The 14,614-nt window shown below is 38.3% G+C and overlaps 1 protein-coding gene across 1 annotated transcript in view; it reads left to right on the forward strand.

The window, feature by feature from the left end:
- SNX6 (sorting nexin 6) overlaps positions 1 to 14,614 on the forward strand; it is an 89,568-nt gene that overhangs the window by 14,238 nt on the left and 60,716 nt on the right. The window contains exons 3-6 of the mRNA XM_004467893.4: positions 7,843 to 7,947; positions 9,052 to 9,162; positions 10,432 to 10,553; positions 12,367 to 12,490. Of these exons, the coding sequence (XP_004467950.2) occupies positions 7,843 to 7,947; positions 9,052 to 9,162; positions 10,432 to 10,553; positions 12,367 to 12,490 (462 nt within the window). The remainder of the gene's footprint in view (positions 1 to 7,842; positions 7,948 to 9,051; positions 9,163 to 10,431; positions 10,554 to 12,366; positions 12,491 to 14,614) is intronic.

Raw genomic sequence — 14,614 nt, forward strand, 5'->3', positions numbered from 1 at the left:
TGCCTCCTAAAGAGAAGATGAGAAGAAAAGACAAGCAGACAGAGAAGAACATGCAGCGAATGGACACAGAAAGTAGATAGTGAACACAAGCAGCGGTGGTGGGGGGTGGGGAAGATGGGGATAAATAAATATTTTTTAGAAGAGTCTTTAATTTTGAAGAGGTCCCATATCTAATTTTTTGTTGTTGAGTGTGCTTTGGGTGTAAGATCCAAGAAACCACCATCTACCACAAGGTCTTTAAGAGGTCCCCTACATTTTCTTCTTGTAGTTCTGTGGTCCTGTCCTTTACTTATAGGTCTTTGATCCATTTTGAGTTGATTCTTGTGTAGGGAGTGAGATAGGGATCATGTTTCATTCTTTTTTTTTTTTTTAAGTAAGTGGCCCTGAATAGCCAATACCATCTTTTAAAAATTTTATTTTATTTTATTATTATTTTTTAAAAGATTTATTATTTATTCCCCCCTGCCTTGCGGCTTGCTTGCTGTCTGCTCGTCTCCCTTTGTGCGTCATCTTGCTCGTGGGCGTGGGCTGTCAGCTCTCCACAGGCACAGGCCAGCCTACCTTCACAAGGAGGCCCTGGGATGTGAACCCAGGACCTTCCATACGGTAGACAGGAGCCCAGTCAATTGAGCCACAGCTGCTTCCCTAAACTTTATTTTATTACCCTTGCCCCTCATTGTTTGCACTTGCTGTCTGCTCATCTTCTCTTTAGGAAGCACCAGGAACTGAACCTGGGACCTCCCATGTCAAAGAGGGGCTTAATGGCTTGAGCTATCTCAGCTCTCCTCTTTCATTCTTCTGGTTATAGATATCCTGTTCTCCCAGCACCATTTGTTGAAGAGACTGTTTTGTCCTGTTAACGTGAACTTGGTAGGTTTGTCAAAAACTGGTTGACCATATAGGTGAGGGTTTATTTCTGGACTCTCTGTTCTATTCCACTGATCAATATGTCTCTCTTTATGCCAGTACCATGCTGTTTTGTTTTGTTTTTGTTCGTAGCATGCTGATTTGACCACTGTAGCTTTGTAATATGTTTCAAGGTCAGGCAGTGAAATTTCTCCCATGTCGCTCTTCTTTTTTAGAATTCTTTTGGCTATTCAGGTGCACTTTCCCTTCCAATTGAATTTGGTAATTGCCTTTTCTATAAATAGGCTGTTGGAAGTTTGATTGGTATTGCATTGAATCTGTAAATCAATTTGGGTGAGGTTGACATCTTAACAATATTTAGGCTTCCAGTCCATGAACACAAAATGTTTTTCCATTTGTTTAGGTCTTCATTGATTTCTTTTAGCATTGTTTTGTAGTTTTCTGCATATAGGTCCTGTACTTCTTGGGTTAAATTAATTCCTACATATTTGAGCCTTTTTGTTGCTATTGTAAATGGAGTTCTTCCTCTGATTTCCTCCTCAGATTGTTTATTTCTAGTGTACAAAAACATTACTGATTTTTGCATGTTGATTTTGTGTAGTGCCACTTTGCTGAACTCATTCATTAGCTCAGGTAGCTTTGTGGCAGACACATTTCAGAATTTCCTAAATACAGGATCAGGTCATCCACAAATAGCGAGAGTTTTACTTCCTCTTTTCCTATTTGGATGACTTTAATTTTTCTTGTCTATTTACCCTAGCTAGAAATTCTAGTACAATGTTGAATGACAGTGGTGACAGTGGGCATCTTTTGTCTTGTTCCTGATCATAAAGGGAAAGCTTTCAACCTTTCCCCATTGAGTACGATGTTGGATGTGGGTTTTTCATATATTCCTTTTTATCATATTGAGGAATTTTCCTGCTATTCCTATCTTTTGAAGTGTTTTTATTAAAAAAAAGGATGCTGAATTTTGTCAAATGCCTTTTCTGCCAATTGGGATGATCATGTGTTTTTTTCCCTTCAATTTATTAGTGTTGTGTATTACGTTGATTGATTTTCTTAACGTTGAACCAGTCTTGCATACCAGGGATAAATCCCAGTTGGTCATGATGTGTAAGTCTTTTGATATGCTGTTGGATTTGATTTACAAGTATTTTGTTGAGAATTTTTGTATCTGTGTTCATTAGAGAGTTTGGTCTGTAATTTTCTTGTAGTGTCTTTATCTGGTTTTGGTATTAGGGTGATACTGGCTTCCTAAAATGTATTGGGTAATTTTCCCTCCTCTTTAATTTTTTGGAAAAATGTAAACAGGATTGATGTTCATTCTTTTCGAAGTGCTTGGTTGAATTTACCTGTAAAGCCATCAGGTCCTAGGCTTTTCTTTGTTGGGAAATTTTTTTTTTAAAGATCTTATGTATTTATCCCTCCCCCCCCCTTCATGGCTTGTTCCTTTCTTTACTGTCTCTTCTCTGTGTCCATTCGCAGTGCGTTTTTTCTGTATCTGCTTGTCTTCCTTTGTCGTGTCATCTTGCTGCGCCAGCTCTCCGCAGTGCCTGGGCCATCAGCTCTTCATGGCACACGGGCCAGCTTTGGCTTCATAAGGAGGCCCTGGGACATGAACCCAGGGCCTCCCATATGGTAGACGGGAGCCCAATTGATTGAGCCATAGCTGCTTCCCTACTGGGAAATTTTTTTTGACATATTCAATCTCTTTAAATGTGGTCAGTTAAATTCTTGTATTTCTTTTTTTTTTTTTTTAATATTTATTTATTTTTCTCTCCCCTTCCCCCCACCCCCACCCTGGTTGTCTGTTCTCTGTGTCTATTTGCTGCGTCTTCTTTGTCTGCTTCTATTGTTGCCAGTGGCATGGGAATCTGTGTTTCTTTTGGTTGTTTCATCTTGTTGTGTCAGCTCTCCGTGTGTGCGGCACCATTCCTGGGCAGGCTGCACTTTCACGCTGGGCGGTTCTCCTTACGGGGCGCATTCCTTGCACATGGGGCTCCCCTACGCAGGGGACACCCCTGCGTGGCACGGCACTCCATGTGCACATCAGCACTGCGCATGGGCCAGTTCCACACGGGTCAAGGAGGCCCGGTGTTATGAACTACGGACCTCCCATGTGGTAGACGGACGCCCTAACCACTGGGCCAAGTCCGCCGCCAAGTTCTTGTATTTCTTGTAGCATCAGTGTAGATGGTTTGTGCATTTTTAGGAATTCCTCCATTTCATCTAGGTTGTCTGGTTTGTTGGCATACAGTTTCACATAATACTTTTTTATGATCCTTTTTATTTCTGCGGGGTCAGTTGTAACTTCCCTCCTTTCATTTCCGATTGTATTTATTTGTATCTTCTCTCTTTTTTTCTTTGTTATTCTAGCTAGGAGTTTTGTCAATTTTATTGCTCTTCTCGAAGAACCAGCTTTTGGTTTTGTTGATTTTCTCTATTTTTTTGTTCTATGTTTCTTTCTGCTCTAATCTTTTATTATTTCATTTCTGCTTCCTTTGGGATTGATTTGCTGTTCTTTTTCTAGTTTCTGTAGTTGTTCAGTTAAATCTTTGAGTATAGCTCTTTCTTCTTTTTTAATATAGGCTTTTAGGGTTATAAATTTCCCTCCCAAGACTGCCTTCACTAAATCCCGTAAGTTTTGATAGGTTATATTCTCATTTTCATTTGTCTCAATATATTTACTTATTTCACTTGTACTTTCTTCTTTGACCCACTGATTATTTAGGTGTGTGTTGTTCATCCTCCACACATGTGGTCTATCCTGGAGAAAGATCTTTGAGCACATGAGAAGAATGTATAACCTGCTGAGTTTGGATACAGCATTCTATATATGTCTGTTAGGTCTAACTCATTTATCATATTTTTCAAGTTCTCTGTTTCCTAGTTGATCTTCCGTCTAGTTCTATCTAATGATATGAGTGGTGTGTTGAAGTCTAGTGATTATAGTAGAGATGGCTATTTCTCCTTGTGGTTTTCCCAATTTGTCTCATGTATTTTGAGGCACCCTAGTTAGGTGCGTAGATATTTATGTCTGTTATATCTTCCTGGTGGATCATCCATTTTATTAATATATAATGGCCTTCTGTATCTCTTAAACTTTTTTGCATTTGAAGTCTGTTTTGTCCTATATTAGTATACCTACCCCTGCTCTTTTTTTGGTTACTATTTGCATGGAGTATCTTTTTCTACCCTTTCACTTTCAGCCGGTTTGTGTCCCTGGGTCTAAGGTGAGTTTCTTGTAAACAGCATATGAATGGCTCATGTTTTTTAATCCATTCTGTCAGCCTCTATCTTTTTATTGGGGAGTTTAATCCATTCACATTAAATGATATTACTGTAAATGCATTATTTATTTCCACCATTTTATTCTTTGGTTTTCATATGTCATATTTTGGTCTGTCTTTTTACTCTTTTTGTTATCCTTTGGGCTATTCTTTTTCTGTATTCTCCTCCAGACCCCTCTCTTCTGTGTTTCTGTTTGTGAATATTTTTTACTCACCTACATAGTTGAATGACAGTTTTGTTGGATAAAAAATTCTTGGCTGTCAGTTTTTCTTTTTCAGTATCCTGGTTGTATCATACCACTGTCTTCTTACCTCCTTAGTGTCTGATGAGAAATCCTCACTAAGTCTTACTGGATGTCCCTTGTATATGATGGTTTTCTTCTCCCTTGTTGGTCTAAGAATTTTCTCTTTTTCTTTGACATTTGACATTTTGAGTAGTATGTGTCTTGAGTAGGATTATTCGTATTTATTGGTTGGGATATGATGTGCTTCTTGAACATGTAAATTCATTTCTTTTGTGAGAATTAGGACATTTCTATTATTTCCTCAAATACACCTTCTTCCCCTTTTCCCTTCTCTTTTCTTTCTGGAACTCCCATGACACATATGTTATTGCATTTTGTGTTGTCATTTAACTCCCTGAGCCCCTTTCATTTTTTTCCATTCTTTTCTCTCTCCAATTTCAGCTGTTCTGTCTTTAGTATCACTTGCTATTTCTTCTGTCATTTTGAGTCTGCTGTTGAGTGCCTCTAATATGTTTTTGACCTCACCTATTGTGTCTTTGATTCCATGATCTCTGTTGCTTTTCTCTTCAGGATTTCAAATTCTTCTCTACATTCACTCAGTGTCTTCTTGATGTCGTTTTTTCTTTAGCCATGTTATCTTTCAGCTCAATATGATTTTGGAAATTTGTGCGCATCTCATTAATTAGTTCTCTCAAATCCTGCGTCTCTTCTGGGGCTTTGATATATTCCTTTTTTGGGGCCATGTCTTCCATTTTCTTAGTATGCCTTATAATTTTTTTTTCCTGCTGTCTAGGCATCTGATTAGGATGTAGTTTACTCAGACGCTCAATTTCTTTCTCTTCCATTGGGATTTAATGTTGGGAGACTGTTATTGCTGCTTTTTTATTCTTGGTTTGACCTGGATTGTTAGAATTTTCCTGTTAGTTGCTCAAAATTGGGCTCTGGACCAAGTAATGGGTTACAGTCCCACTTCCTGGGGCCTTGGAGGAGGTCTTTTAAAGGCCAGAAAAAGCCTTTCTTTCTTATTCTTAATTTTCTCACATGCACTTCCTTGATCTGCCAGCAGATGGCGCTCTTTGGCAACCCTCAGCTTAATGCCTGGTTGGAATGTGTTGCAACACAGACCACATCAGTGTGATAGAGGTTCCTGCCTGGAGACTAAGAGCTTTGAAACTCAAAAAACGTTCTCAGAGACAGTTCTCCAGCCTTCTCTGGCAGCCCCCTACCTTTTCCTGGGTAGGAAATATTTCTACTCCCCTCTGCATTCTCAGCGATCAGTCCAGGTTAATAGAAAAGGAGATTGGGAGGGTTGTATCTTTTTAGCCCCTTGCCAGTTCCCAAGGCAAACAATGGTGTGACGCCACCCAGCCAGGAATGGCTCATGGGACATAGCATACCAAATTTGTGGGTCAAAAACTGAGTTAGCCTTAGGCTATGGCCCTCTCTCTCTACTTTCCTGGGCAGGTGTGTCCTCAACTATCAGTCGTGGCAAGAAGAGAGGGAGATTGAGAGAGTCAGTTTTCTGTGGTTCTGTGCCAGCTTCCAGGGCAATGACTCTGTCCCACCCGGCCAGATCAACTTTGTGGGCCAGAAGCTGAGTCAGCTTTAGGCTATGTCCCTCCGTCTCCCCTTTCCTGGAGCTGTGGATCTCTGGAGCCCCCTTTGTCTGTAGCCACAGACCCAGAGGCCTCAGTATTCTAAAGTTTCTTTAGTGTAGGGGAGGGTGCCAGCAGCAGCAGCCACTGGTTTCAACTCAGAGTTTTGCCATCATGATTCCCCTCCTTTGTTCCTCTCTCCTCTGGGCAGTCTCCAGTCTTCACCTGGTGTCTAATCCCTTAGAAGATCTTTTTCCAGGCTGTTTCAGCCTGTCTTCTAGTTAATTTTTCTAGAGAAGAGAGTGCCATGTCTTTTTCATCCTCCATCTTCCCGGGAGTTGTGTTGGCTTTTAATAATGAGAATTTATTAGCTTACAGTTTGAGACTGTGATAGTGTCCAAATCAAGACATCATCAAGGCAATGCTTTCTTCCCGAAGACCAACTGCTGGCGATCCTTGAGTCCTCTGCCATGTGTCAAGGCACACAGTGGTGTCTCCTGGTCTCTCCCTTCTGGGTTCTGTTGATTTCTGCTTCTTGTTCCTGTGGCTTTATCTCACTTTATCTGAATTTCATATTCTTATAAAAGACTCCAGAAGAGAGGATTAAGACCCGTCTTGGGCCATGCCTTAATTTAAGTAACCTCATCAAAAGGGTCTACTTAAATAGGTTCATACCCACAGGGATGGATTGTCTTTAAAAACATGATTTTCTGGAGTACATACAGCTCCAAACCACCATACTCAGTGACTCATACAAAGCAAAGTATAGTCAAATAGTGTGGAATGAAAATTGGATAAATGCTAATCTTACCCAAAACACCTGTCTCAAAATATATGGACTAAGTGAACCTGAATACTTTTAGATTTAAGATTCTTTGCTATTTTTGTTGTTTTCTCTTTTGCATTCTTATTGTCTGGACAGGAATGAAATTATTTTTTTAAAAGAACAGGGCAGATTTCAGAGGGATCCCATACTCTTTGAGGAAATTGCTGCCTTGTGGAATTCTCGACCCTCGGTATTTGGACGTCCACTCTTCCAGTCCAGGGGCCGCTGGAGTCCTAGTCTCCGAGGTCTAGGGATTGGGGCGCCTCCCACCTTGAGCATCAAGAATTCTAAAAGCAGCAAGTCATAACAGAAATGACTTTTCCTTGAAATTTCAATGACCTCAAATAAACACCTTCCAGAACAAGATAATCAGTCATGCGGGGATTTCATCTAGCGCCATCCATGGTGCCAGACCCATCTTCCCTCAACCTCAAGAGAATAGCCAGAGAGAGGGTTTTACACTTTGTCAGGCAGGGATTGTTGCCCCTAACCAACAGGAAGCAGCTACAGAAGAATAACCATTGTCCTTTAGCGCCCCCTTAGGAATAATGATGTAAACTCTGAGGAGTGAGTTGAGGCAGGCTAGTATAGGGAAAGAGGAAAAACAGCTGGTACCTGGCAGAGAATATGACCATGAGACCTCTCTTAGAAACCCCCTACTACAAACAAAAAAGCTGGAAAGATCCCTGGCCATGAGGTCCCATTTGGAACTCTTTCTGGGGTCAAAGGGACGCCCTGGATAACTTCAAACAAAAGCCCTTGCCGTTGGCCACTCAGAGCTAACAAGTGGGGCCCCTCCCCAACATTAGGAAAGGGGAGAAGATAAGGTCTTAAAAAGGCCTAACCTGGGCCTACGTCCACAACTCTCACCCTGTAGCATGTCTGCAACCCATGTGGGTCGTGTACTTATCTAATTTCTAGTTTTCTTGTTTCTTAATAAACTCTTTACTCCATTGTCTTAAAGAAAAGAAAGCACAGAGAATATTTGTTTTAATTGTTTTTTGTTTTTTGTTTTTTAGCTTAAAGCAATAAATGTAGATCTTCAAAGTGATGCTGCTCTGCAGGTGGACATTTCTGATGCCCTTAGTGAGAGGGATAAAGTAAAATTTACTGTTCACACAAAGGTAAATGTGATTTTTGTATTTTGGAATATTTTAGCTATTATGCTAATATTAATGTGTAATAATCTGTTGACTGAAACTTTGGTTTTGAACATAATATGGAAAGAGACTATATTTCAGTTTATAATTTACTGCTACATTAACAAGAAAAGTGTTAGGGAAATGAATTACCACCCCCACTCCCAGGTGACTCCCTCATCTGTTTGTTGTTTTGCTCATTGTGTGCTCATTGTCTGCTCGTTTTTTTTGTTTTGTTTTTGCTCATTGTCTGTTTTTTCTTTAGAAGACATTGGGAACTGAACCTGGGTGCTTAACTGCTTAAGCCACATCTACTCCCTGCTTGTTTTTGTTTTTGCTCGTTGCTGCTTGTTGTTTTGCCTGTTTTTGCTCAATGTCTGCTCATTGTCTTTTTTAGAAGGAACCAGGAACTGAACCCAGGACCTCCCATGTGGGAGGCAGGAGCTCAACCTCTTGAGCCATATCCACTCCCCTGTACTTCTTTTTTGCATCATCATCTTGCTGCATGACTCACTTGCATGGGCATGCCTTTACCAGAAGGCCCCAGGGATTGAATCCCGGTCCTCCCATATGGTAGGCAGAAGCCCAGTCATTTGAGCCACATCTGCTTCCCCCTGTACTTTTTTTAAAGTTCATAAATTTTAAGAATTTATCATAAAACCTAGACATAATGTAAATTCAGTTTTCTCTAGATTTTTATTAAAATCTTTTACCATTCTCATCTTTTTCAATTTTGTTTTATTCTTTCAATTAATAAAAGCACTGTCTTACAAATTATTTATTTTATATTTTAGTTCTAAGACATTTTCAGATTGCAGATCTATTTTTCTTTGCTTGAATAATTAGGTTTAATAAACATTAATAGGGTAACTTTAAATAAATACAGCAGAATAATATATTAAGAGCCTTTTAACTTGTTTCCCCAAAGATCCCAGGAAAATTTTGTCAGTGTTTCAGGATTTTCATAATAGTAAAAAAGTACTAATAGTCTTTCTTATATAGAGACTAATTTTAAAAAGTAAGATATAACATGTCTTTAAAGACTTTAGTATAATTTTTCATATTTCAAGAGAATATCTGTCCTTGCAGAGCTCACTGCCAAATTTTAAACAAAACGAGTTTTCTGTTGTTCGACAACATGAGGAATTTATCTGGCTTCATGATTCCTTCGTTGAAAATGAAGACTATGCAGGTTACATTGTAAGTATTGAGATTCCATTTTAATCCCATTTTCCAGGAAATTTTTAGATACTTTATTATGTTTTGAAATCTTAATTAGCATTTTTAGCAAACTGATTTTTTTTAATCGCCACTTAAAAAACCTCTCTCTTTCTCTCTCTCTCTCTTTCTCCCCCACTCTTTTTCCTTCCTTCTTTTCCTTCCTTCTCCTTTCTTTCCTTTCCTTTATTCCTTTCCTTCCTCCCTTCCTTCCTTTTTCTTTCTTTCTTTCTTTCTGTCTTTCTTTTTTTGGAGTTCACACAACATACTTCCAAACCATAACAAAATATAATTCCCTCCAATTAGGAAACCAGTAGTTTGTAATTTTCCTATCTTCCTGTCTGATGACACTTTTATACTACTTTCTCCTTTCCATGGACAAATACTCCTCGAAGACCCAGACCTTATTTATATGTGTCATACCTGGTACATAGTGGATGCTGTATGAATGTGTGCTGAATCATACTTGATGCTTTCTTCCCTATTGCTTTCCTTAGTGTAACCCTTTTCCTATAGTCATTCTTATTTTAACTTTTCCCCTACGTATTTTTTCTTCCTTTTATCTCACTTGCTTTCTTTGCTTTCATTTGTTTTCCTCTTAACAGTTCTTACTTTTCTTACATCTTTCTCTTGAATGATATGTCTAGATCTCATTTACTCCCTTACTGTGAGTGAACAGAATGAGGTTTGTCATCAATTTGTCTTATTATCCTGTTTTTAAGGCAGTTCTTTCTGCTTCTGATATACTCCTCCAATCTTTTTACTATCCCTCCTGGATCATATTGTTTTAGTCATTAATTTTTTAAAATGCACAATAGCAGAAAGCTACTACGAATTCATTATTTTTTAAAAATAACACTTGTATTTAATCAAATATTCATATACTTTTGAAAAGTTTTAGACTTATTTGCTAGACATTCATTCAGTGAGTCTATAGTCTGAGCTTAGTACACATATGAATTTGAGAACTCTACATTACCACATAGGAGTCTGTAGATTGAAGTTAGGGAACTACTGTTCTATTAATAATACCAGAAAGTTAGACATGCTCTGTGTCTTCCTGGAGTAAAGGAACTCAAGGGTCTTAATTTCTGTGAATAGTCAAATATGCTTGTTTGAATTTGGATGTTCCTGGTATCCAGTTTATCTAGGATGCTTTTAGGTCTCGCAGACATAGTCTTTGTGACAGTAGTACAACTGCTACAAGAAAGAAAATAATCCCTTAAAACTAATGACTTGGTGCCATTATAGATCCCACCAGCACCACCGAGACCTGATTTTGATGCTTCAAGGGAAAAACTACAGAAGCTTGGAGAAGGAGAAGGATCTATGACGAAGGAAGAATTCACAAAGATGAAACAGGAACTGGAAGCGTATGTGGTTTTGTTGTTGTTGTTGCTTTTGCTAATCGTGCTTGCTTTAAAGTCTTTTTTATCTGTACTCTCTGATATCCCATCCTTATAATCATTTCACAATATTGACCTCTTTTGGAACACTCAGATTTAAGCCATATACCTAGTGTTAACAGTCATGATCAGAGCCTACAAGAAAATTATAGAATAATTATCTGTATTGTAAAAATTCTTTTAAGACTCTAAAAATTGAAAATGGGGGATCCAAAAGTTTACAGAAAAATTTAGAAAGGGAAACATGACTTTTTAAAATAGAATATAAATTGTTTTGTTTTTTTAATTTACGAGTCCTTAGTCACTATTGATCTAGTTCTCTTTTTCAGTTTGTCATACTACTAAAACTTCTCTGTCTAATAGAAGTATTCATTGAGCAACTCTTCGCACATATTTTCTTTTCCTAAAAAGTATGTATGTGTGTATAATTTCCCCCTTCTCTGCTTATAGTAGAAAGAAGGGCACAAAGAAAGGGGGAATAATTTTCAAATGTTTTTCATTTAATTATTAATTTCATATATTCTAGAAATAGATTAAATCCTTGAAAGAAACTGATATAATAACCTATTTCATTTTTAACATATCTGGGTGAAAACAGAATCTTTTCCCTTTTATTAAACATGTAAAACAATTTTGGATTCTCTGTATTTTGAGAGTTGTACAAGGAAATATTTTCTGTGCCTTGTCATCATCTCCATGACTTCTTTTCTGGTCATTTCTCCCCTTCATGAAATGTTTTTTTCTTCCACTTTCAGTTTTTAAGTGCATATTCCCATTGCCACTAGACTCCTATTCAAAATACTGTACGCTCTTGAAAAGATAAATTAGCAAAGTAGGTTTTGGCAGAGTCTAAGGAGCCAGATGTTTTAAGAATTCTGTCAGTGCTGTATACAAGCAGTAGTCTGATAGCAGACGGATACAAATTTATAGGTTTTAAGTCTGAAAACTGGAAATTAGCAGAGCACATTAATATTGAAGAATCTGTGATTTTCCAGTGGCCCTGATCATGATTCTTTTGTGGTCTGGTTAGGGGTTGGATAACAGAGAACCTTGGGTTTATTCTACTGCTACCTCCATCCTCTGCATCCTTCTTTTTTGTCTTCACTGAATGACTACCCTCACAGAGATCAAACTTCTCCCAACATTGGTCCTGCTGGTTTGCTGGTATGTAAAATTTATCCTCCTTGCACGTAGTCAAAGCAAGAATATTGGGCCTTTTCCTTGAGTGTTTATTTTTTTCAAACTGACATATATTACTATATGGTCACTGTGATTCACTGATGATGTATTAAAATATTTTAAACAAAAAATTCAGTCTCATAGTACGTTTCTTTCTTGTGTGTTTGGGTCATTAGATGAAAATAGTTACTAATGTTGAAAATATGCTTACTGTTGGTTTTGGTTTTGATATTTTTTGTGCTAAAGTATGTAAAAGCAATAATTATCCAAAAATTTAATCATTTAGGTTGGATCAAATAGTTTATAATTTACTTTGGAGCTGAAAACACATACCCCTTTATCATCAACTTGCATAATAAGAATGAGTTATAAAACTTAAAAGTATTAACATTTAAATATAATAATATTAACTAGCACGAAGTCTTTTCAGAGCTGGAATTTATATATTTAACAGTTCAACTAAAACCCTTGTTTACATAAATCTTTGTATCTCTAATTTTGCATTTGAAATAATCCAAGGAGTATTTGCTGAAATATTTTATAACAGTTGATTTCTAATTGATGCAGGTTTTTCACCTTTAATTTTGTATTTTGTTTCCAGTGAATATTTGGCAATATTCAAGAAGACAGTTGCAATGCATGAAGTGTTCCTGTGCCGTGTGGCAGCACATCCAATTTTGAGAAAAGATTTAAATTTCCATGTCTTCTTGGAATATAATCAAGATGTGAGTATTAAATTGAATTGATTAAAGCAGTAATCAAAGTTTATTTTTTTAAAGAGTTATTGGGAAAGGCACGAGTAGTTGGAAATGATTTAACGTGTTTTTAGAGTGCTCTTATATTTTAAGGCAGTTTAAAATGATGCTTTTTCAGCAGTGATGCAGTGTATCAGTAGAACCTGAGTAGATTAACTGAAGACATGGTGGTAGATCATGTTATTGTACTTTATTGGGGATTGTTTGCCATCCTGAAAGATGAACCTCTTAAAAATAAGCTTATTGGGGAGTGGATGTGGCTCAAGCATTTGAGCGCCTGCTTCTTACATGGGAGGGCCTGGGTTTGGTTCCTGATGCCTTCTAAAAACAAAACAAACAACAAGCAAATGAATGAAAAAACCAACTCAGGGGAATTAATATGGCTCAGTGGTTGAGCATCAGCTTCCCACATATGAGATCCCAGGTTCAATCCCCACCCCTAGAACTTAAAAAAAATAAATAAATAAAGTTACCAAATTAACTGTTGCTTAAATTTGAATTTGGAGTCTTCTGAAGCCTTATAGAGGTTTAAATAGCGTTTTTAAAATTTTTATTTATTTATTTATTTATTTACCACCCCTCTCCCCTTGCAGCTTGTTTTTGCTGTCTACTCTCTGTGTTCATTTGCCGCGTGTCCTTCTGTGTCTGCTTGTCTCCCCTTTGTTGTGTCATCTTGCTTTGCCTCTCCATACGGGTCTTGGGCCAGCTTTCCTTCACAAGGAGGCCCTGGGACACAAACCCAGGGCCTCCCATATAGTAGATGGGAGCCCAATCGATTGAGCCACAGCTCTTCCCCTTAATTATTTTCTTTAAATACTCCCCACCCCCACCCCCAGATGGCTCCCTCATCTTTCTGCTCACTGTGTCTGCTCCTTGTCTCTGCTCATCGTGTCTTCTTGTCATCTTAGGATGACATCTTGGGAGGCGTGTACCCAAACGCTTGATCCATATCTGCTCTCTCTTTGTTATGTCTGCTTATCCATCACCTCGTTGAATCGACTTGTCTTCTCAGGAGGCACCAGGAACCGAACCTGGACCTCCCGTGGGGATGCGAGTGCTCAACTGCTTGAACCACAACTGCTGCCCGTAAATAGCTTTTGAAAAAATCTTAGGATTTAATAAATTTTCTCCCAACAAACATATGCTAACTAGTGATAAAGATCTTGATGAATTATAATAACCTTCTTAATATCAGCAAATGGTGTTTTGGAGAGAGCCTAAAAAATGATAAGGACTGGAAAATATTTTGCAAGTGTTTTTTAAATAATTAACCTGAAGTTTGTTAGGTTTTAGAAGATTATAGGCTCAAAATTAAAAGGTTTTTTATTTATTTTTTTTTGGAGGTGCTAGGTATTGAACCCAGGACCTCATACTTGGGAAGCAGGAGCTCAACCACTGAGGTCCATCTGCTCCCCAGTGAGAGTTGGTTTTTTCATTGGTTTATTTTGTTTTTAGGAGGTACCAGGGATCAAACCTGCCAGGACCTCATACATGAAAGCAGGCAGTCAACCACTTGAGCTACATCTGCTCCCCTAAAAAATTTTTTTCTCTTGCTCTCTTGCGCCACCTCATCTACCTGTTCTGCTATGTCTTCTTATTTTCTCTCCTCTGTGTCTCTTGTTGCATCATCTTACTGCGGCAGCTCTCTGCATTGGCCGGCACTCCTGCACAGAGCAGCTTTCCCACGTGGGCCAGCACTCCACATGGGCCAGCTCGTTGTGTGGGCCAGCTGCCCTCACCAGGAGGCCCTGGGCGTTGAACCCAGGGATGGGAGCCCAATTCGTTGAGCCACATCCGTTTCCCTAAAAGATTTTTTTCAGTCTTGTATTTAATGCTGGTTTTTGTTTTTGGTTTTTTGGTGTGTTTTTGTTTTTTTTTCCCCAAATCTTTACCCATAAGAAATCTTTAAGTGCTACTCTAGTATCTAGGTTTCCAGAAGGGTTGGAAGGACTAATGAGCTGTTAAAGTAGGGCTAGAGTGTCTTGAAGTCTAAAAAGGCCATGGGAGCATATAAGAGGCCTAGAAAAACTTGTTCTGGCACTTAGTTGTATGAGAAATGGTCACTGCTATAAGGCGTCATAGCCTTTAGTATTG

The sequence above is a fragment of the Dasypus novemcinctus genome, chromosome 3, assembly GCF_030445035.2.
Source record: "Dasypus novemcinctus isolate mDasNov1 chromosome 3, mDasNov1.1.hap2, whole genome shotgun sequence".
NCBI classification, from domain to species: domain Eukaryota; kingdom Metazoa; phylum Chordata; class Mammalia; order Cingulata; family Dasypodidae; genus Dasypus; species Dasypus novemcinctus.